Source organism: Aotus nancymaae, unplaced genomic scaffold, assembly GCF_030222135.1.
Source record: "Aotus nancymaae isolate 86718 unplaced genomic scaffold, 86718_ANA_hifiasm-v0.15.2.pri h1tg000053l, whole genome shotgun sequence".
In the NCBI taxonomy this organism is placed as follows: Eukaryota; Metazoa; Chordata; class Mammalia; order Primates; family Aotidae; genus Aotus; species Aotus nancymaae.
This window is the reverse complement of record NW_026988467.1, coordinates 25,864,829-25,888,718: the sequence shown is the minus strand read 5'-3', so window position 1 is coordinate 25,888,718 and position 23,890 is coordinate 25,864,829. Positions and strand designations below refer to the sequence as shown.

At 51.5% G+C, this 23,890-nt stretch overlaps 1 protein-coding gene across 5 annotated transcripts in view; it reads right to left on the bottom strand.

Moving 5' to 3' along the window:
* PTPRU (protein tyrosine phosphatase receptor type U) overlaps nt 1–23,890 on the bottom strand; it is a 92,981-nt gene that overhangs the window by 25,862 nt on the left and 43,229 nt on the right. For 4 of the 5 annotated variants that reach the window (XM_064363590.1, XM_064363591.1, XM_021668319.2 and 1 more), the window contains exons 10-15: nt 23,365–23,566; nt 22,877–22,979; nt 20,075–20,348; nt 19,054–19,090; nt 18,141–18,279; nt 9,710–9,867 (exon numbers count right to left, since the gene is read on the bottom strand). In XM_064363590.1, coding sequence (XP_064219660.1) covers nt 9,710–9,867; nt 18,141–18,279; nt 19,054–19,090; nt 20,075–20,348; nt 22,877–22,979; nt 23,365–23,566 — 913 coding nt within the window. Of the gene's footprint in view, nt 1–9,709; nt 9,868–13,218; nt 13,249–18,140; nt 18,280–19,053; nt 19,091–20,074; nt 20,349–22,876; nt 22,980–23,364; nt 23,567–23,890 lie in introns of all 5 variants that reach the window. The other variant, XM_064363589.1, reaches the window with a different exon arrangement.

Genomic DNA, 23,890 nt, shown 5'->3' with positions numbered 1-23,890 from the left:
ATGCATTGCACGATGACATTATGACAGCTTCAATGTCACTAGGTGATAAGAGTTTTTCAGCTCTGTTATAATCTTATGGGACCACATGGTGTATGTGGCCCATTGTTGACCAAAACTTCATTGTGCAGTGCATGACTATACTCATATCCCTCCTCCGGTCCTGGGTGAGGCTGCAAGGGGCTTATTCAAATCCAGCCCTCCCCATATTTTCGACTCAATCTCTGCCCAAGACTAAGCTGGCAGGGACCAGTGGGGGGCTGTTAGTGGGGCCTACACACCTGCCCCTCCTCCCTGTGCCTTCTCCCTCCTTCTCCCTCCAAAACCCCTCCTACCCTACTTTTCTTGCCTGATGAACTAATACTCATCCTTCAACTCTCAGCTGAAATGACCCTCCCTGCGAGAAGCCTCTCCAGTGCGCAGCCTAGAATTCCTACTCAACGACTAACTGGCAGAATGAATGCAGGATCATCAGGAGACCCCTGATGAGCTCAACTTCCCCAAACTCCAACCAGGTCAGGGAGGCTGCCCCATTGTACTTGTGTTCCACCTTCCTGTGCCATGGTTTGAAGATGGACTCATCTCATTTGTTTCTCTGCTCTCGGGAACCACAGTCCTGAGCTCCCTATAGTTCGATGTCTGAAAGCAATTGATTCCTATTCTTTAGCTGGACTTCTGGTTGCTTACAGCTAGAAGGCAAGTCAAGTACCAGTTATGCCATTGTGGTGGGATGCCCAAACCCTTAATTTCAATAAATGGGGAAACTGAGGTCCAAAGAAAACAGACTGGCCTAATATACTGGTTGCCAAAGTGTTTCAGAAAATAGTAGGTATGCAAGATGATTAAGTGGTATTCCATTAAAAAGAAGAGAAAGAGGCAGGGCATGGTGGCTCACGCCTATATTCCCAGCACTTTGGGAGGCCGAGATGGCACATCACAAGGTCAGGAGTTAGAGACCAGCCTGACCAACATGGCAAAACCCCGTCTCTACTAAAAGTACAAAAATTAGCCAGGTGTGGTGGCATGACCTGTAATCCCAACTACTCAGGAGGTTGAGGCAGGAGAATTGCTTGAACCCGGGAGGCGGAGGGTTGCAGTGAGCCAGGGTTGCAGTGAGCCAGGGTTGCAGTGAGCCAGGGTTGCACTGCTGCACTCCAGCCTAGGCGACAGAGAAGACTCTGTCTCAAAAAAAAAAAAAGAAGAGGAAGAGGAATTCTGTGTTTTAAAGGAGTCTGCAAAATTCTGGTTTATACAAAAATAAATAGGTTTCTTCCCTGCAAGACCTCTCGGGGCCTTCAGTATGTTTGTGTGCATTTTGAATCTTCAAGAGATGAGTGGAAACAGCAATGCTTCATAAACACCTTTCGCCATGGAGGGCTTTTCTTGCTTGTTTCATGAAACATCCTCAGGGGAACACAGTGTAATGTAGAGATTGAGAGACAGGCTCTGGAGTCAGACTCCAGATCAATTCCCAGCTCTGTATGTGACCGTGGGGATGTTACTTACTCTCTCCAAACTTCCATTTTCACGTGTCAAGTGAAGAAAAAAATGGTTACTGTCCAATCTGATTATGTAAATATTAAATATAATAATGTATATAAAGTACCCAGCCCAGTGCCTGGCACACAGCGAACACCCGCAAGGGCATCTGTTGACATTCCTAGTCATTTCCAGGAAAGGGAGAGTGCCAGAAAGCCAGGGCAGCCGGTTGACAAGAGTCTTGGTCCTTCTCTGCTATAAGATCTTGGGTCCAGGACCCGAAAGGCAGCTTGAAAAGATGATTCCCAGGAGCATCCACAGCACACACACAAGACAACTGCAAAAGTTCAGTAAGAGGGACTTCTGTTGGCTCAAAGAACTCAGAGAAGCTGGTGAGATGGAGAGGCCCTCATGCTCTTTGTGGAAAGTGGGCCAACAGCTCCACAGAGAGTTCTCCAGGCAGAGAAAGGAGTAAATGAGGGTGGCAGAGAATCAAAGACTTTATCCCAGAGATCCTGAAGGGCTGGCACAGCCATACAAGGAGCCTGCAATCAGCACACAGTGGCTGAGGACAAGCAAAAAGTCCCACCTGAAAAGCCAGAGCCACATCTGGGCAGCTGACAGCTGAGCCTAAGAACAACACAAGATGTTCTACAAATAAGACCACCAGGTAGGCTAGGCATGGTGTCTCATGCCTGTAATCCCAGCACTTCGGGTGGCTGAGATGGGCAGATCACCTGAGGTCAGGAGTTCGAGACCAGCCTGACCAACATGGAGAAACCCTGTCTCTCCTAAAAATAAAAAATTAGCCTGGCATGGTGGCACGTGCCTGTAATCCCAGCTACTCACTCAGGAGGCTGGGGCAGGAGAATCTCTTGAACCTGGAAGGCGGAGGTTGTGGTGAACTGAGATCACGCCACTGCACTCTAGCCTGGGCAACAAGAGGGAAACTCCGTCTCAAAAAAAAAAAAAAAAAGACCACCGGGAAAGGACAAGATGATGATGTTCCCAAGAGGACCCTCCAATTCCTGGGCCCAGAGAAGACAGGTCCCTACTCTCCGTGCCTATGAGTTCCCCTGTGGGACTTGAGACATACTTCCTACCCTACCCCATCCCCTACCCATGAGGACCAGTTTGCCCATAGGCCCACCTTCAAAGTCTCCATCCCAGGGCTCTCCCAGGCTCATCCTAGCTCCATCGTGACTGTGCAACATCATCTGTTAGTAACCACTGCACAGTTGATGTTTTGTGAGGAGGGCTGAGGCCCAGAGAAAAGAACACTGGGTTTGGAATCAGAGGGACCTGAATTCAAATCCTGGCTCAAGTTCCTTGACCTCTCTGGGTCTGTTTCCTCACCTGGAAATGAAAATCCTCAGCCCTTCCTCACCCATGGGCACCTCCCCTGATTCCTACCACCCTCAGATGAAGATAAGCCCCCAGTTATACCATTTGGTAGCACCCCAAACTTTTCCTCCACTGTTTGCAATTAACAAGTAAGTTTCTTTCCTAAAGAAGCACAGCCTGTAATAACAGCTAGCCACATCTAACATACTGAGTGCCTGGCACAATTCTTAAGTCACTTATTCCCTAGAATATCCCTGTGGTGGGGGCACTATTATTGTTCCTCTTGTGCAAACGAGAAAACTGAAGCCAAGAAGAGTGAAGCTACTTGCTCATTAAATGTCAGCACTAGGATTCAAACCCAGGCTTGAATCCACCTGACTCTGAGACCCTGCTGTCCCCACTGTTGCCTCTGCTTCCCTGATTAAGGGGCATTTATGAGCATGAAAAAAACCTGGCACTTATTTGACAAACAATTTGGCCAAAACCTCCTGGCACCCACAGGAGTCAATAGTTCCAGACGGACAAGGCCCAGGAGGATCTGAGGGTTTTCACAGGAGGACTTCAGAGACCACGGGGCTCATTCCAACACCTTGGGAAGGTCGCAGCTGGCTTCTTCGCACCAGCCCCACCAGTTACTCATGGTGATAAGTCCTTCATTTAAAATTTGCATATGAAGGATGCACCAACATCAACATGGCTTTCCATCCCAAACCACAAAAACCTAGCCTCCGCTGTTCGGAAAAGACAGGAAGGCAGTGGAAGCCAGACCAGCAAATGGAGGCAGAGAAGGAGAAAGAGAGAGAAGGTGCTGAGGCTCAGCTCATCTCCCTGCACACATTTTTTTTTTTTGAGATGGAGTCTTGCTCTGTCTCCCAGGCTAGAGTGCAGTGACGTGATCTCAGCTCACTGCAACCTCCACCACCTAAGTTCAAGGAATTATCACGCCTCAGCCTCCCAAGTAGCTGGGACTACAGGCACCTACCACCATGCCTGGCTAATTATTTTTAGTAGAGACAGGGTTTCACCATGTTAGTCAGGCTGGCCTTGAACTCCTAACCTCAAGCGATCTGCCTGCCTCTGCCTCCTAAAGTGCTGGGATTACAGGCATCAGCCACTACACCCAGCACCTGAACACATTTGGAGTTTCCAGCTATCATCTTTGACCAACCTCAGTGCCCCCCTTCCTCCTCACCATCAGTCAACCATACCCATCTCACCAAAATGCTGACCACTCCTGCCCAAGGGCATATTTTCTCAAAACTGACAGCATTGATCGTCCCCACTATCCACATGGCAATTAGCCTCATCCTGACTCCCCTGGGTCAGTCCTGACTCCCCAACTCATCAGTGAATCCCAGGAGCAGAGCCCACATTTCCTGCCTCTCTCTATCTCTCAACAGGACTCAGCAGCTAGGCATGAACCCACACTACCCTGATCTCCAGCTCTCTCCAGCACTCGCTGGAGGATTCGATGCAGTCACATCTCTCCCCGTCTGCTCCAATATCCATCACCACACATTTGCACATACTGTACCTCCTCTGTGCATGCCCTTTCCTTCCCACCTCTACAATCTGAATCCTACCCATCCCTTAAGGCCCAGCATCATGCAAGAGAAACAACAGTTTGCAATTCAGAAAGACTTGCTTTTAAGTCCTGACTCTGCCACTTTCTGGCTGTTTAACCTGACAAGTGACTTCCCCTCTCCAAGCCTCTGTTTCCTCATTTGTAAGCTGAAGGGTTAACAACAGCTACTGGTAGCTCAGGCCTGTAATCCCAGCACTTTGGGGGGCCGAGGCAGGTGGATCAGAAGGTCAAGAGATCAAGACCATCCTGGACAACATGGTGAAACCCTGTCTCTACTAAAAATACAAAAATTAGCTGGGTGTGGCGGCACATGCCTGTAGTCCCAGCTACTTGGGAGGCTGAGACAGGAGAATCGCTTGAACCTGGGAGGCGGAGGTTGCAGTGAGCTGAGATCGCACCACTGTACTCCAACCTGGCAACAGTGCAAGAGTCCATCTCAAAAAAAATAAAATAAAATAACAGCTACTAAACAGGCCTGGTGTGGTGGCTCACGCCTATAATCCCAGCACTTTGGGAGGCCGAGATGGGCAGATCACTTGAGGTCAGGAGTTTGAGACCATCCTGGCCAACATGCTGAAACTCCATCTCTACAAAAAATATAAAAATTACCCAGGTGTGGTAGTGGGCACCTGTAATCCCAGCTACTCAGGAGGCTGAGGCAGGAGAATCACTTGAACCAGGGAGGCGGAGGGTTGCAGTGAGCCAGGGTTGCACCACTGCACTCCAGCCTGGGTGACAAAGTGAGACTCCGTCTCAGGAAAAAAAAAAAAAAAAAACAGCTACTAAGCACGGTAAAATGGTATAAAATGGTGAAAATTTAATGAGAGAGACTACAAAGAGAATATGATTAAGTGTATAACACTGAGTTTAAAAACAAATAAAATGGCCAAATACCTAGACAAATATAACTTATCAAAAATATAACTTTCTATTTTAAAAAAATAGAAGCCTGAATAGTTGTTTAGTCCTTTAAATATATCGAATTAGAAGTTTAAAATCTGGCCAGACACAGTGGCTCACACCTGTAATCCCAGCACTTTGAGAGGCCAAGACAGGTAAATTGCTTGGGCCCAGGGGTTTGAGACCAACCTGGACAACACGACAAAACTCTGTCTCTACAAAAAATACAAAAAAAAAAAAAAAAAGAAAGAAAAATAGTAAGGCATGACAGTGGGCGCCTGTAGTCCCAGCTATTCAGGAGGCTGAAGTGGGAGTATCACTGGAGTCCAGGAGGTTGAGGTTGCAGTGAACCATGATCGCACCAGGCATTCCAGCCTGGGCAACAGAGTGAGACCCTATCTCAAAAAGGAAAAAAAAAAAAAGGAATGAAAAGAAACATCATGATCATCAGGATCAAGTTGAATTTATGCCAGGAATTTAAGGTAATTTTTTTTTTAAAAAATCTAAAAATGTCACTCATTTCATTAGCAGACAAAAGGGGAAAAAATAATTATCACAATAATTAAATAAAAACATATTTGGTAAGTTTAATGCCAGCTTAAAATAAAATTTCTCAGCAAACTAAAACCTAAAGGGAACTTGGTTAGCCTGATAACAACCTTTCTACCAAAAACACAAAGCAATATTTATTCTGTGTTTAAATGTTAGAAACATTCCTTTCAAAGTCAAAAAAGAGGACAAGGATTCCAGCTACAACCACTCTGTTCAACACAGTACTGGAGGTCCCAGCCAGTACTGTGCCGAAACACATAGGAAAAAAGAATAAGAAATGCAAAAAAAAAACACAACTATTTCTTCTGCAAAGGATATTCGCAAATCCTTTAACTGCTCAGAAAGTCTGAAACATTCTACAGACAAATAAGAATAAGAAAGCGTATCAAGAAGTATAAATATAAGGCCAGGCATGGTGGCTCACACCTGTAATCCCAGCACTCCAGGTGGATCACTTGAAGTCGGGAGTGCAAGACTAGCCTGATCAACATGGTGAAACCCCATCTCTACTAAAAAAATACAAAAATTAGCTGGGCATAGTGGTGCACATCTGTAATCCCAGCTACTCAGGAGGCTGAGGCAGGAGAATCACTTGAACCTGGGAGGCAGAGGTTGGAGTGAGTGGTGATTGCACCACTGCACTCCAGCCTGGGTGACAGAGCAAGACTCTGTCTCAAAAAAAAAAAAGTATGAATATAAAATAATATACAATCAAAAAGAAACTGCATTTCTCTAAATAGAGTAGTATTTGAAAAGTGTATTATTTATAATAGAAGTCAAAAATAAGGGACCTAGGGCCATATATCTAAAAAAATATACAAGATTTTATAGAGAAAATTATGGGAAGACATTCAAGACCTAAATACATGGGGTAAAGTACATCACTTTCATGGGTAGAAAGACAATTTCATAGGATGTCTGTTCTTCCCAAATTGATTTATAAATTCAATACAAATCTGTCCAAAAAAGTTTTTCAAGAAACTTAAAGAGATGACTCTAATATTTATAAGAAAGAGAATTAGCCGGGTGTGATGGCTCATGCCTGTAATCCTAACACTTTGGGAGGCTGAGGCAGGCAGATCACTGGAGCCCAGGAGTTTGAGACCAGCCTGGAGCAGCATAGAGAAACCCTGTCTCTACCAAAAAATAATAATAATAATACAAAGATTAGCCGGGCATGGTGGTACACCCCTGTGGTCACCACTCCTTGGGAGGCTGATGTGGGAGGATCGCTTGGGCCCAGAAAGCGAAGGTTGCAATGAGCCCAGATTGTGCCCTGCACTCCAGCCTGGGTGACAGAGCTAAGCCCCATCTCATTAAGAAAGAGAGAGAGAGGCCGGGCATGGTGGCTAACACCTGTAATCCTAGCACTTTGGGAGGCCGAGGTGAGTGGATCACCTGAGGTCAGGAGTTCAAAACCAGCCTGGCCATGATGGTGAAACCCCATCTAAAAAAAAAAAAAAATTAAAAAAAAAAGAGAGAGAGTCCTTGTCCTATCGGACATTCTTCCTGAGGAAAAAAAAGAGAGAGAGAGAATGAAAACAAAAACAGCCAAGACATCCTTGATGACGCACAAAGTTGGGAGAACTTCCTGTTTCAGATAGCAAGACCTAGATAGTATCAATAACTAGACTGCGTGGTACTAGCATGGAAATCAACCAAACTGACCAATGAAAGAAACAGGGAACTAAACAATGATCCACATATCTGTAGAAATGTGTGTATGAGGGTGGCACTACAAATCAGCAGGGAAAGCGTGAACTGTAATAAATGATCCTGGGACAGTGCCTTATCGCCATGGAAAAAATAAAACCCTTAATTTATACTACCACACACAAAAATCAATTCCAGATGGATAAAGATTTAAATATAAAATGTAGAATGTTGTAAGTTCTAGAAAAAAAAAAGCAAAAAAAAATACTTTATGACTTTGGATAGGGAAAAATTCTTTTAAAAAACACAAAAGTAGAAAACACAAAGAAAGACTGATGAATTTAAGTACATGAAAATAAAAATCTGTTCACCCAAAGACACTATAAATAATCTAGGAAGATAAGCCACAAATTGGGAGAAGATATTTGCAATTCATAAGTGACAAATGATTATTATCCTAAATATATAAAGAACTCCTAAAAACCACTAAGAAAGCAGCAGAAAACCCAATAGAAAATTAGGTGAATGACATGAACAGGCATTTCACGGAAAAAGAGACCTGAATGGCCCAGTGATGACTTGAAAATATGTTCAACCTCATTAGTAATCAGTGAAATGCAAATTAAGACTATAGAGAATTACCATTTTATACAAACTAATGTGGCAAAGGGAATAAGGCTGGCAAATTTGATCTTAATGTAGAGCAACAGGAAAGTCTTACACGCTGCTGCTAGGAAAGAAAACAAGCAGAGCCGCTTTGGAAAGCAACTTGGCACTCTTATTAAGCTGAAGATGCACGTACTCCATAATCCAGCGATTCTATTTCTAGAACCTTGTATGCAGGTGCATCTAGAGATCCACATCAGAATATTCACGGCAGTCTCATTTGTGATAACAAGAAAACCGAAAACCAATCGAATGCCCATGGACGGCAGGATGGAGAAATAAATTGTGATTTAGCCACACAATGGGAAACTACACATCAGAGAAAGTAAATGAACTGCGGCAAAACATCCACATGGGTAAATTTTAGAAATATGATAGAGTCAAAAAGTATAGTGGGATTTCATTTCTACAAAGCCTGAAAATGAGCAAAACTATATAATGCATTTTTTGGGGACATATGCACACACAGTAAAACTATCCCCTAAAAAGGTAAGAAAATTAAAATCACAAATTTCGAGGGAGGCTGGCACAGTGGCTCATGCCAGTAATCCTAGCACTTTGGGAGGCAGAGGGAGGCAGATTACTTGAGGTCAGGAGTTTGAGACCAGCCTGGCCAACATGGTGAAACCCGTCTCCACTGAAAATACAAAAACTAGCTGCGTGTGGTGGCAGGTGTCTGTAATCCCAGCTACTTGGGAGATTGAGGCAAGAAAACCGTTTGAACCTGGAAGGTGGAGGTTACAGTGAGCTGTCTCAAAAAAAAAAAAAAATTCAAGAGAATATTTATGGCTAAGAAAGAGGTAGGGGATATAGCTAGGGAAGTGTACCAAGATAATGTTCTAATTAACCAATGAGGTTCATTGGTGTTTGCTGTATGGTTATAATTTTATGACTTTCAGAAACATTACATATTCTCTTCTGTACGAATCAACACTAAACAGAAAAGATGCAGAATGAAGCCAGTTATGACACAAACCTAGTATATGACGGCTGACTCACCATATTCTGCGAATGCGAGCACAGCCCTGAGTGATTTTGCACGCATTATCTCATTTAGTCTTCACATCCTCCCTACCAGCAGAGGCAATCTTCATTCCCATTTTATACACGAGGAAACAGATATCCAGAGGGCTTAAGCGACTTGCCCCAGGTCACACAGCTAAGAAAGGGAGAGGCAAGCCCAGGTCTGACTCTATCTCCATCTCTCTCAGCCACTGTATCCCCACCTCTCACATAACAGGTGCTCAACAAGGGGTGCGGCCGCTCTGATCCCTGTTCCTGCAGCAGCACCTCCTCTTTGACAGTTGTCACAACGGACTTTGCATTCCTCTTATGCTAGCAGAATGCCTTACAAGCTCCTCCAGGAAACAATGCAAAAATCCCACCTGTGCTGACTCTGTATCCAGCAGGAGGACAATAGATGCTTTACTTTGGGTTGGAGGTATTACAGAACTCATCTGATATGGGGATCCTACTGTCTCAGATCGGGAGCCCCAGAGCCATGAGGAAGGGGTAGAAGGGCCGGGGACTCACCCCGGGAGCTGTAGCCATGGGTATCCATGAAGGACAGTCCCAGCCGCTCATCCTCCTGCAGGGTGCTCTGGTCTGTGAAGCTGCGGTCCACGGCGCTCATCATGTGCGTCTTCTCCTGGCGGTAGTTGACGGTGGCCTTGGTCATGTTCACCGGCTTCCTAGAGGGGGTGTTGAGGGGAGACACAGGCACTGTGTGGGGCTGGACAGCACGCAGAGGTGGGAGGGGAGGCCCTGGAGTAAGGGGGCCTCAAGGTCAGGAGCCAGCAGCTGTCCTGGAAACATCTCTGGATGCTGAGGGCTCTGCCTCCATCCTTCACTCACCAGACCCAGAGAGCTGCTGCCTCCCCAAAAAGGGGTTGGCAGAGCCCAACCCAGGGACTTTTGCTAAGGGTAAGGGGTGGAGCAGCAGTGGCCTGAGGCTGGGATCCCACTCCTAAGTTTCACAGGCCCCCTGGGCTTAGGAAATGGGAAAGAAAGTCACTCCAGGGTTAATTTGGTGTCACAGCAGACAGCTCCCCTCGCCCCCACTGCACCCCAAACTAGTTATATGGCTGGTTCAGCTCCAGGCCAGGCATGTCCCCACCTCTCTCTCTTCTCCCCGTGTTAAAGAGAAACCACTCTCCCGACTCCTCTTTCTCCTGCAGGAAGGAGGGACTACACCCCTCCTTCCCCGCAGAGGGTCTGGTTCATGCTGAGCCAGGGTTCGGGGGCTTCCCCCATGCACAGAATGAACTCCACTCTTGGCTTCTCCCTGCTCCCAGAAGCCCCTAGGATGGTCCCAGCATGGACCACCACAGACTTGTAAAGAGACCCACAGAAGGTCCACATCCCCACCACTCCCCAGCAGTCCATCCTGCTGCTCAGAGCAGCAGGGAGGAGAGCGAGAGGCCTCCTCTCCCTCCAGGCCCAGCTTCATGGATGAGGATGGCAGTTTGTCACTTCAAAGGAACTTGGAGGAAAATGGGAGGGAGAAAAGGAGGTGAGGAGGCAGGGGACAGCTCCATGATTGAGGGATAAAGAGAAAAAAAAACAGGCAAAGAGGAAACTACTTGAGACCCCTGTTGAGGCTGGAAGAGATAGGCCCAATCACAGGGAGAGCTCAAGAGGAGAGAGCTGTTCACCTGCTCGGCCTTACAGCATGCAGGATGCAGGGTAGACCTGAGAAAGGACTTCCAGGTTACGTGGGCTCAGGGACACCAACCATCCATGAGGACAGGGAGGCCAATGAAAGGATCTTCCGAGAGAGGCATACCCCAGCCAGCCTGTCCTGGGGCAAGGAAAGGACAGAATGACCTCTGGATGCCCCTCTTGCCAGGACCAGGATGTCCTTCCCGTGCTAAGAAGACGGCTATGTGTCCCCACCGGGACCACAGCTGTCGGGCACTGGGGAGGGCATAGCCTTCCCAGCCTGGATGGGAGACGGCTCAGCAGGCCCAGGCCTCCTACCCCCAGCCCCTGCCAGGCTCTGGGCATCGCCCTCACTGTGGCCCAGGCTGGAGACAAAGCCCCCTTTGGGGGCAGGTGAGGAGCAGCCTCTGTGGCTGTGACCGTGAGTGACCACCTTGAGTGGGGAAGGCATTAGGGGCAGACAGAGGAGGAGGAGAGGAGGAAAGAAAGAGACAATAACAAGGGGAGGCCAGGTCCAGTGGCTCACACCTGTAATCCCAGCACTTTGGGAGGCAGAGGCAGGCGGATTACCTGAGCTCAGGAGTTCAAGACCACCCTGGGCAACATGGTGAAACCCTGTCTCTATTAAAAAAAAAAAAAACAAGGAGAGAGAGAGATGGGGAAGGGGACAGAGAGAGAGGGAGGGACAGGCCAGACCAGCAAGCCACAGGAAAGACAGACAGGGCCACAGACAGAGGACAGCCGGCCAGGGTAGCTGCACGTGGAGCCCAGAGAGGCCCTGTCAGTGAGCGGATGCTGGCCTAGAGGGCAGTCTCCGGTCGTGCCACAGCTCTGTTCCCAGCCCGGGACTCTCGGCCTACCTGGAAGAAGAGCTACAGAAACAAACCAGCCCGATCCACAGACGCCGGAACCCGGGAGGGACACTAACACTGCTGGCATCCAGCTGAGCTCAGTGCGAGATTAAGCAGATGGAACTTAATACAGACACTTTGGAAAGTTCTGCATCTGGTTTTGAAAACTAACTGCGCAACCAGTGGGGAGGGAGAATGGCCTGTCCACAGCCCCTGCAGGAGCCGAGCCGGGGGCTCAGCGGAGTCGCTGGGTGTTGAGTTGCTGGAAAAGCTCATGTGGGAATCAGCAAGGTAAGGGAGCCGCCCGGGGAGGAGGAGGTGAGAGACTCGCTGTCCTTGGGGCTGGCCCAGCGCCATCTGGGCCTACTCTTCAAGGGAGGGAAAACCAGCACAGGTGCAGGAGGAATGTTCTGGAAGGTTTGCAGAGGAGAAGACAGAGACAGAAGACAGAGTAGCATCGGCAGGCTGCGGAGTCAGCAGGGGCCTGGGTTGTGTCCCAACTCCAGCACATTCTGTGACCTCCCACAAGTCCCTCAGTCTCTCTGAGCCTCAGTTTCCTCATCAGTAAAGTGGAAGCGATAATAGCTATTTCTCAGAGCTGTTGTGAGGACTCTGTGTCCAGAAGAGAGCTCAGGGCTTGGCCCAGGGGAGGCTCCCAGGAAGTGGTGGGTCTGCAGAGCTGGGGCTGCCCGGCTGGAGAAGGGACTTGTGGGGGCCCAAGAGTTGCCTCTGCTGTGGAAGGAGCTTCCGGTGTCAGAAGAGGTGGGCCCCACCCGCATGCACATAAACACACACATGCACATGGACATGGACTCCAGAGCGGGACCTGTGTCCTGAACGTGGATTTGGTCGGAGGTCAGGACATCCTTCTAACCACCAGGAACAGTTCAAGGACGTAAGGGGCTGCTCTGGTGGTGGAGGGGACATTAAGGCTCAGGAACTTGCCAGGGTGACTCAGCAAGGCCAGCTCTGAACCCATGCCTCTGAGGAGCAGAGCCAGCACTTACAACCACGACTTGAGGAGGAAGATGCAGAGGGGAGGGACAGAGCAGGGGAGGGAAAGTCAGAGGCTGAGGAGGAAGATGCAGAGGGGAGGGACAGAGCAGGGGAGGGAAAGTCAGAGGCTGAGGAGGAAGATGCAGAGGGGAGGGACAGAGCAGGGGAGGGAAAGTCAGAGGCTGAGGAGGAAGATGCAGAGGGGAGGGACAGAGCAGGGGAGGGAAAGTCAGAGGCTGAGGAGGAAGATGCAGAGGGGAGGGACAGAGCAGGGGAGGGAAAGTCAGAGGCTGAGGAGGAAGATGCAGAGGGGAGGGACAGAGCAGGGGAGGGAAAGTCAGAGGCTGAGGAGGAAGATGCAGAGGGGAGGGACAGAGCAGGGGAGGGAAAGTCAGAGGCCGAGGTGGCCACAGAGAATGGGGCGGACACCAGGCCAGGCCAGGTGCAGTGAGCCCAAGCCCAGCAGAGAGGGCAGGGGCGGGAGGTCTCCCCTAGGCGGGGCCAGGGACTCCCAGGCCAGATGGAGCTACTTACGGGTAGTAGGAGTAGGCATAGTGGTCTCTCCTGGCAGCGTGCAAAGAGAACAGCATAGTCGTGTCCCAGGTCCACCCACCAAGGCCGGGCTGAGGCAATGCCCAGGCAGCAGGGCAGGACCCGCGTGCTTCCTGGGCTGGGGAGGGGCTGGCCAAGGACTGGACAGTCAGAAAGACCTTCCTGGTCCCAAATGCTGGTCAGGCTGAGACATTAAGGACCAGGACCCAAGGCCCCTCTGGAACCTTCCCCAAGCCTACTGCAGGAGTGAGCAGGAGGTGCGGGAAAGGGCCTGGGGGCCACAGAGCTTTCACACACAGTCATACATATATGCACACTCACACAGACACACATATAGATACACACTCACATGCACTCATACACGGAGAAACACATCAACACGCACTCATGCACGCTCACAAATGCAGACACACACATGAAAACACACACATACACATGTATTCAAACACACTGACACACACTCACACAGACATATATTCACAAACACACACTCACACACATTAGACATCCCCTGACACACACAGACTCATACTCTTGAGGGTAACTGCGCTTACCAGGGCTGTTTTTGTCCCTGCAGACAGCACCCCACCCTCCCTCCCTGCAGGGCCCTCTGTCCCTAAGGGGTCAGCCCTTTGCCCGCACCTCCAACTGGGTGGGGACAGAGAAGGGACGGGGTGGAGAGGACTCCAGATGGATGCCCAGGAGACACCTAGGGCCCGCCTTCACCCACCCTGCCCTGGGTGTGGGATCCACTAAAGTAGCCAGGTCATCCCCTCTGGGAGCACCTGGGGTACAGCTTCAGTCAAGAGCCCCACCTTACCGCAAAGCACCCACAGTGTAAAGCAGGTCAGATTCCCACTTGACAGTCAGCAAAGCTGAGTCAGGGAGCATAGGCTGCCTAGGCCTCTCTCTGGGTGTCAGTGGCAGACTCCAGAGCAGACACTAGGCCTCCAGACGCCTGCCCCAGGACCCTAGCCCTGGAATCTCCTCTGTGTTCCCTTCCAAGGCCCCACCCAGGCTCTCCAGAGTCCTCCATTCACTCTCCCCCACATCACCCCATCAGCAGGGACCCCAGCGAATAGCCTTCCACAGGAAACCTGCAGATGAAGGGGCGGAGATGGAAGATGGACCAGCAAAGGCAGGAACTTGGCCCCAGGTCACAGAGCACATCTCCTCCATCCCAGGGAGAGAGGGGAGGGTCCAAGGCACTGGGGCTGTCGCAGAGGCCCCACAAGGGAGGACACAGCTGAAGAAATGGCATTCTTCTGGCTGGGCGCGGTGGCTCATGCCTGTAATCACAGCACTTTGGGAGGTTGAGATGGGCGGATCACGAGGTCAGGAGATCGACACCATCCTGGCCAACACAGTGAAACCCCATCTACTAAAATACAAAAAATTAGCCAGGTGTGGTGGTGTGCGCCTGTAGTCCCAGCTGTTTGGGAGACTGAGGCAGGGGGATCACTTGAACCCAGGAGGTGGAGATTGCAGTGAGCCAAGATTGTGCCACTGTACTCCGGCCTGGTGACAGAGTGAGACTCTGTATGAAAAAAATAAATAAATAAAAAAGAAATGATATTCTTCTGGCCTCAGATGACACATTGTGCCTTCAAAAGGGTCTTCCCAGACCACTCTCCCACAAGTGCCAGCTACATGAGGTCTCCTAAATTCTCTTTGCCCCCAACACCTGGCACCTTGCTCCTTTCACAATTTGTAATTATCTCACCCATTTGTGTTTTTTCTAATTTCATGCCAGGCTCTCCACTGGCTACAAAGAACAGGAGGACAGAAACCTTGTCTTTTTGTCTCCCCCTGGTTCTTCCAGGGCTCCACACACTGTAATCCCCCAAAAATATTTTGTTGAATGAAGTAATCGATAAATGAGTAAAAATAAATAAAAGAACTTCACCTCCTTGCACTTCCACTTTCCTCTTTAAAAAGTGAGGTTAAGGCTGGGCATGGTGGCTCACACCTGTAATCCCTGCACTTTGGGAGGCCAAGGCAGGTGGCTCACCTGAGGTCAGGAGTTTGAGACCAGCCTGGCAAACATGATGAAACCCCATCTCTACTAAAAATACAAAAAATTAGCCAGGCGTGGTGGTGGGCACCTGTAATCCGATGAGCCAAGATTGCATCACTGCACTCCAGCCTGGGCAATAAGAGCAAAACTCTGTCTCAAAAAATACATACATACATACTTACATACATACATAGTGAGGTTAATAATAATCCCCCACAGGGACTGCTGTGAGGTCCCAGCACCGGGAAGTTTGCACCCAGCAGTGCCCACAATCCACTCCTCCCTGTCTCCCTGCATCTCAGAGTGGGGAGACCCGACTCCCCTGGCTAGACCATGGAGATACACAGACAACAAGACAGGGCTTTCTCTGCCCTCATGAAGCTCTTAACCCAGCAGGCAAGACAAGCATTGAGCAAAACACTACAAGTAAGTAAGTGACAACGTGCAGGGAGAAGAAAGTGCTGCCATGGAGAAAGGTGGGGTGTGGGGGCTTCTGGAAGCAGAGACAGGGGATCTGACCTGGCCTGGGGTCACCAGCCTCCCTTCCAGGCCCTGGAATTCCCCTACGGCAGATGCATCCAGTCTGATCATCCACAGAGGCAGGGCAGGACAGAGAATCTGAAATCTCCTCTCAGCTGGCCACTGTTTCCCATAATCCCCCTGGGACTCCCTCCTGCCTCCAATAAGGCTCCACGGGGGCGTGGCAACTGCCCTCCTCGGCAACCTCCTACTCTTGTTGGTTATGTTGGCACCCCAAGTTGACCTGAACACCTCCATCCCTGCCAGAGCCTCTGTGTCCCATGATACCCACAATGCAGACCACAAGAGCCCTGGGGAGCATAGAGGGCCCTGAAGGCCAGGCTCAGATCCAGGGGCATGCAGTAGGTGCTACACAGGGAGACTGATGGCTTTCAAGGGAAGTAAGGAGGTGCGGGGTGATGGGGGACAAGGGGTTTCTGGCATCTGGGGTAGCCTGGTTTTATGGGGTAGCAAATATATAATGAAAGGTTTCCTCGTAAGGCCCTGACAACATTTCTGATCTATCCTGTCCTGGGCCCAGAGCTCTCTTTGCCGGGGTGGGTGACACCCCCAACTCTGCCTATCCTCTCTCCTTGAGCGTAGATTTCTAGGACCTCAAATACCACCTGAAACTGAAATCTGCCTCCTCCATGATAGCCCTCTCCAGTCGCAGCCCTACTTAGAGTCACTCATCAGGCCCCTGCTGGAGAGAAGTCAGGGGCTTGCCACTTTGGAGGCACCTCCTGTGCACCAGACTTGGTGAGGCCTTCACATTTGCAGGCAAGACTGAGCTGAAGTCAGGCCTACCGCTCATCAGCCAAGCGGCCTGGGCGAGGTGCTTTCATTAGTTTCTTCATCCGGAAAAAAAGGAAGTCAGTCAAGATCCAAGAAGGAAATGTTCTGTAACACATCCTGAGTGCCAGAACAGTGCCTGGCACACAGTAGGTGCCCAATAACTAATGTACTCATGGATGATGTGTGTGAAGCTCCTGGCACATAATAATCCCTCATTAAATGATACCTAAAATAGTCTCTCTTAAAGCTGTGCAGGGACAATGAGGGGAAAAATCAGAGCATATCGCCCTGGCTGGGCCATCCCCCCACATCTCTTCCACTCCGCTGTACACTCCACCCCTAGACTCTCTCTCTTGCTGGTATCTGGCCTCAGGCAAGGTGGCCCCAGCCAGCTCTCTCTCTCATCTTCCTGGATCCTACTTATCTGCTCCCGACAGTCCAGAAATACAGCCAACTCAACCACATGTGCCCAGCCTGGCAGCAGCAGGGGCTATAGAAGCCAGAGCCCAGGTGGGGAAGGGTGGAGCTGGCTCTGCCTCTGACTCTCTGGGTAGCCTTGGGCAGGCCTGCGCCCCTCTAAGCCTCAGCATCCCCATCGCTTACTTAAGATGCTTAGACCACAGTGTCCCATGGCTGCCCGGTGGGGAGCATGGTGGGGCAGAGCTGGCAAGCAGAAAGGTCTCAGAAGCCCCCACCCAGCCTCCAACCAGAACTGCTGCTCAGCCTTCATCTGCTCCATGTACTAGGCTCCCAGGGAAGGGTTTTCTGGTGTTTGAAGGCAGGTTGTTTCTTTAAAAAGATTTGAAAACCATTAGACTAGATGGCCTTGAACTACCCAGCAGCTCTTACGTTCTGGGGCTCTGAGCCTCTACAATTCTAAAGCCTAAGATTCCTAGAGTCCTGAATCCTACATGTCTGAAACTACAGGATCCTAGGTTCTGAATTCTACAATGTACTGGGATTTGTGCTGCCCTCTGCAAATCCACTAAGAAACGTTTCGTGCAAACATGAGACTGGACCTTTGAGAGCTGGGGGATGGTAGGGGCAGCAGGGGGAGGGGTTTCTCAGTCACAGGCCCAGGAGGGCTCCTCAGGGATCCACAGTAACAGGGTCCAGGGAAAGCTGAGCCCAAGGTGGAGCCCAGGAATAACCTTGGACAAATCAAGGCCCTTGGTTTGAAGAAGTGTGAGCAGCAGCCCCCTGCTCAGGGTCAACTGCACAATCCCATGAGCTGAAGGTCTGCAGGGGGTAGGGATTCAAAGCCAGGTCACCTCCATGCCCTCCCTATTGAAACAGTCCCAGCAAGCACAGCTCCTTGGCACCAGGCACTGCGGGCCCCTCCCTGGACAGTAGCACTTGGCACCAGCCAGACCTGTACTCCAGGTACAGGTATATACTCCAGGGCAGCCCTCCGCCCAGTTCAGATCCATCGGCAGAGCAGATGCCCAAGCTGGCAGCCCTCCACACACCTGCAGGGCAGCTTCCCTACCAGCTCTAAGCCACTACTCCTCCGTGCCACCAGGCCTCTAAGGGGTAGAAGCCACTGGTGTGACAGGGCACCGGCCTCACTCACCCTTTGCGGATGATGACAATGATGGCACCCAGGAGAAGGATGAGGACAGCAAGCCCCCCTGCACAGATGCCCAGGATAAGCCCCATCTCCTCCGATCTCTGGGACACCTCCAGGGGCTGCTTGCTTTCCTTGCAGGCAGCTGGGGAGAGAACAAAGCAGAACAAGGGATCAGAGGAGAGACAGGGACCATTGAGCCCCTCCTGCAGGGGTCTGTGCCCAGGGAACACACTGGGCTGCACAAACACACATGCATAAACCGCCCCACATCCTCAACACGTGTCCTGCCTTTTAAGCACATCTACCTCCTCACCATCCCTGATACTTTCTGCACTTATGAGTCACAGTCCTCATTGACATGGCTCCCTTATCAGGAATAGCTTCCCTCACTCCCCACTTTCTCAGATCCTCCCAACTCTCAGCGGATAGGGGAGAGCAGACACCTGGGCCTTCAGCTCCACCCTCTCGCTCTCCTGGGAGGTAATAAGGATTAACAATTGTGTACCTAGGGCATGGTTAGTGCATCTCAGGATGGGAAGCCAACCACATTCCCTGTCTGGAAGCAGGAATGATCCCTGCAGCACAGAGCCCATGCTGACCCCACCTTCTCCCCAACCATAGGAAAGCCGGGCAGATACATAACCCAGAACCAGCGTATCCAGTACCCAGCACCTCCAGGGCCCAACTATAATGGCTCCTCTCCACAGGCCTGCTCCAGGCCCCTGCTGTCAGCCTGGGAGAAGGAGCCCTTGAGGTAGGGTACATGGAAACCCAGCAGAGAAGCCCTTCCTGGCCCCAGGCCTGCCCAACGGCCCTCCTCTACTCCCACAGCCCTAGGTCCTCCAGATCCACCTCCCCAGCGCTGGACAGGTGAGAAATCTGCTGCTGAAGGGCTGCAGGAACCCAGTGGACTTACCTTTCCTGGCAATGCGGATGCAATTCAGCCGGGTCTCCTGGAGGCATAGATGGGGGTCTCAGCACTGCTGAAGCCCCGACCTCTCCCTCCCCAGGGTGGGAACCTCAGGCAGCGTTTCTTGAGCCTGTTCAGGGCTTTGTCTGGTGCTGATGGCATCTAAGGACACTCCACCCAAAGGAAGGCCTGGGAAGACCCTTGAGAGTGGGGCCTAGAGGGGAGGCACCTGCAGTGCCTTAGGAAAGGGGGATGAGATCGGAGGCAAGAGAGAAACAAATATCATGGGGAAATGGGCGGGGCCTCGAGCATCAGGGCGGGGCTTAGGGCCAGAGGACTAGCTAGGAAGTGAGAAACCAAGCAAGCAGAGGAGGGAGGAGCCGGAAGGATAGGGCGGGGCTTGGGGAAGAGGCGGGTCCTAGGCCTCAAAGCGGGAATGCAGGAACCTGATAATGGGCTTCTCTGGGAAGAGAAGCATCTAAGACAGAAGGCGGAGCCTCAGGAAGGGGCAAACTAGACTGGGGACCTGGATAGAAAGGAGGAGCCTGGGAAAGAAGGCTCAGGAAGCGGGTAGTGCTCTGTGACAATGAGCCTGGGGTCAGGAGGGCTGGCTATGGGAAGGGTGGGACTGGGGGGAGGGGCTATAGGAGGAGGGGCTATGGGAGAAAGGACTACAGGAGGAGGGGCTATGGGAGGAGAGGCTATGGGAGGCGGGACTGTGGGAGGTGGGGCTGTGGGGGTGGCTGTATGAGAAGTAAGGCTATTGGAGGTGGGGCTATGGTAGGTGGGGCTACAGGAGGCAGGGCTATGGGAGGGGCTGTGGGGGCGGTATTGTAGGGGCGGGGCTATGGGAGGTGGGGCTATAGAAAGTAGGGCTATGGGGGTGGACTATGAGAGGAGGAGCTTTAGGAAACGGGGCCATGGGAAGGGTGGGGCCTGGAGTCGGTGCTGGGCCTGCTGCAAGGTATCCCTTGCCTGCCATCCCACACCCGCAACCACCCCACCATGACCCTCGCGGGTCCCTCACCCCCTTCAGGTGGCTTGCTGCCTGGAAGTAGATGAGATAGGCCTTCCTAGGCTCAAGCGGTGGGTTCCAGAAGCCTCGGTAGGTCTGGTTGTCACCCACGGTAAAGGGCATGGCCTCAGGTAGACTGCTGGCCACCAGTTCAGCCCCGAAGTAGTGCACCAGGCCTCGGGCCAGTGCCACTTCGAAGGTCAGTGGCACTGGGAAGCAGTCCTGTCCACCTGGCTCCCGCCGCAGCCTCCGTGGCCGCTCCTCCTCCACAATCACCTGGTACACACTGGACAGGGAGGAGAGAGTACAGGGATCACAGGCGGCCAGAGGACCGGGAGAGCCAGCTGGCAGTTAAAGGCATGGGCTTTTCGGTCAAGCCCTCCTGGGGGCTTACTAGCTGCGCAAGTCCCTTACTAGCTGGGCAAGTCCCCTAACCTCCCTGGGCCTCGGTTTCCTCCTCTATAAAATAGAAGTGATTGCGAGGCTGTTCCAGGAGGTAGATGGGAAGAACAGGCAAGTTAAGCAAGCAGCCAGCACATGTCAGCGGTTATTTCTGTTACTAACCCAGGCTAAGAGGATCGTGGTCCCTGCTCAATAGAACCAAGCCATAAGGCCCCACCCTGCTTCCTCCATGAGTCCTCCTGTGTGTGTGACATGAGACCTGGGAAACCAAAGCTACTGACAGCTCCCTTCTGGGACTCAGTAAATTACAGGATTAGCCAGATTAATTCAGAAAGAATTGACTGAGCTCAGATCATGAGCCCTGTGTTAGACACTAGGCATCTGGGCTTCCTAAAACTGACCTCTAGTGAGAGAGACAGTCACTTAGCAAACAAGGACACCTAGCACTATGTCTCTAGCACCCTCTCAACGCTGAGGCAGCCTCTGATCAGCAAATCGGAGCCCTGCTGTCTCAGGGTCCTGACTACCCACTCTGCTTCGTGCTCCCTGTCCCAGCTGTGTTTCTGATTGTTTTATCTCTTTACCAAGTAGGTTTCTGCTATGAGCTCCTCCAAATGCTCTGCAGAACAAAGTGGAGAGTAAATACGTGAATCCTGACAAATTTAAATATTTCCAGTTACAGTCTCAGTCACATCTTGGTGTGTGACATCCCATTCTGACAACCTCTGCTCGGGGAAGCAGAAATGCCTTTTCCTTGCTCACCAGATGTTTCTTTTGAGCATCCAAGTTGTGGGGAATCATCCCAGAGTGCTGGATACCAGCCCACTGCTTGTCACTAGCCCATTATAAACACCAGTCCCAGCCCCTCTCAGTCTCCATTAACCCAGGCTGAGACCTCTCCCAGCCCTAAGTCCCAGCAGGAGGTAATCATTAACATTAGCCATGAACAAAGTGCATCTTAATCTAGAACAATCCCCATTGTGCAGATAAAGAAATGGAGGCTCAGGAAGGTAAAAAGAGATGCCCAGGGTCACACAGCCATCCTGCTGCTCCCCTCCTACCATGTCCCACCCCCTGCCCCCACCCAGCCTTGCAATCATCATCCTGAGGGACCCTGACCAGACCTGCTCACAGGATTCCTCAAGAGGACAAGGAAGGAAGGGTTCCCAACCCCTCCCAGACTCAGCAGCACAAGGGCCTTGAGGCGCCAGCAAAAGGCAAAGGCCCTGCAGACCCCATGACTTTTTCCTGGGTCTTCCCTGAGGGTCTAGGAATTGGCCCAGGACAGGATTTGCAGTGGCAAATACTGGGAGGACAAAGCAGAAGAGGAGAGGATACAGTGGGGGCCGAGGAGGTGAGGGACTACCATGGTCACCTGGGCAGCCCCCTATCTTCCTGGGAAACTGACTAGGACCCTCACACCCCGCACCTAAAGGCTGTCACCCTCTCCCAGTGCATGTAGCTTCGTGGAAGGAAGGGGTGGACTAGAAGGGCAGGGAGGCTCGATGACTTCTAGAAAAGGTACAGGCATAGCAGGCAGATCTGGGTTCCAATACCCACCTCCACCACTTACTGGCCGTGTGGCCTTGGGGGCAAGTGATTTAGGCTCTCCAAGTCAGTTTCCTGATATGTAAAATGAAGGTAATAATACCATTCCACAGGCTGCCGTGAGGATAAATGGCTTCATGCAGATCAAGCCCCTAGCATGGGGTCTGGCTAACAGTACATGCACACACTTACACAAACACCCTCACACTCTCACACACATGCACACTTATGTCTCCCACACACACCTCTCACACATGCTCATACCACATATCCCATGTCTTTCTCACAAAGATACACCCAAGTTCACATACCATGTACACACACACACACACAAACACACACACACACACACACACACAGTCCTATCTCCAGCACCCTCTCCCCAGTAGAGGCAGCCACAATGGCCCCAGCAGGCCCAGCTTCCTCTGGGGAGAGGAGGTGGAGAAGCCAAGCCCCTAGCCACTCCAGAGAGATGGCCTGTCTGGCTGGCTGCCCTAGCCTTCTAAAAAGCCCATCTCTGTGCTTCCAGGAAAAGGCTGGGGTGATATAAGGCCCCCAGAGTTTCACTTCTCCAAGGTGTCTGAGGAAAGGCCCCCTGGACAGGCCTGGAAAGTCCCCTCTCCAGGCTGCACCTATCCAGGGTTCTTGTGACAGTCACCATCTGAGACCCAGGGTCTCAAAAGGGAGGGACTGCAGGTGTCTCACCTGCCCAGCATCACAGAACATCCTCCTCCAGATACTCCAAGCCCTGTGTGGGAGACTGAGGGAGGACAGGGATGAGCTGGCCTGGGTTGGGACTCTGGTCAGAAGAGGGGCCTCTTCCCTACGGCCCTGGCCTCCCATCCCTCTGTCCCACTTTCCCACCTGATGGGCGCACCACGGCCCTGTGCCGGCCTCAGCAGCACGGTGATGGTGTTCTCAGACTCGCCCAGGGGCGACGGCATGTCGGCATAATCAAAGCTGGGAGCTGGGGAAGGGGACAGGGTCATAAGCATGGATCTTGGCCACTGGACCAGGAAGGCCAGGCCTCCAGCCTCCATGACCGCGGTCTTCAGATCTCCCCTAAGTCAGCCTTAGCCTCCTTGTTCCTGCTGATATGACCTGAGCTACCCTGGCCCCTGACCTCAGGTACCAGCCCCAACCTCAGGCTTCTGATTCCACTGACAGCAGTCTCCTGACTCCTGTGACTTCAACCTCCCTGAGCCCCGACTTTACCTCCTAAATGGTATATTTATCTCGGCAGGGGCCCTCTGCAACCACCCTCAGGATGCCCCCCACTTCCCCCCTGCCCATGGAATGCTGGGATTCTGGGCCACCTCCAAAGGGGCTGGGCCAGGTCAGGTGGGGCTCACCAGAGATGTTGGTGGTTATCTCAGTGAGTGCTGCCTGGCCAAAGCCTTTGCCCGTGCGGGCCCGCACGGAGAACAGGTAGGTGGTGCCTGGGTGCAGGTTGGAGAAGACATGGTAGGTCTCGTTGCGGAGCTTAGAGATGGTACGCCGTGGGCCTGGCACATTCACTGCTGGGTCTGATGACTCGATGCTCTGGTAGCTGATCTGGGGACAGGATTGGCAGGCAGGTGGGCACAGTATGGGCAGAGCACCCCTGACCAGAGCCTCCACCCACAGTGTTCCAGGGAAGTAAGGGATGGGGCTAAGCAAAGGAGACTGTGGATGCCATCAAGCCAGGCTTCTACTCATCTGCGCCTCTCCCTCCTGCCTTCAGGGCCCTGTTCTAGAATTCACAGGATGCAGACCCTGACCATAGTTGAAGGAACGATGACAATCATATCTGTCCTCCCCATGCACCTCCTACTGTAGCAGCAGAGAGAAAGAAAGTCACCTCTCACCTTCTACCAGGGTTCCCCACTGTAATAGGGT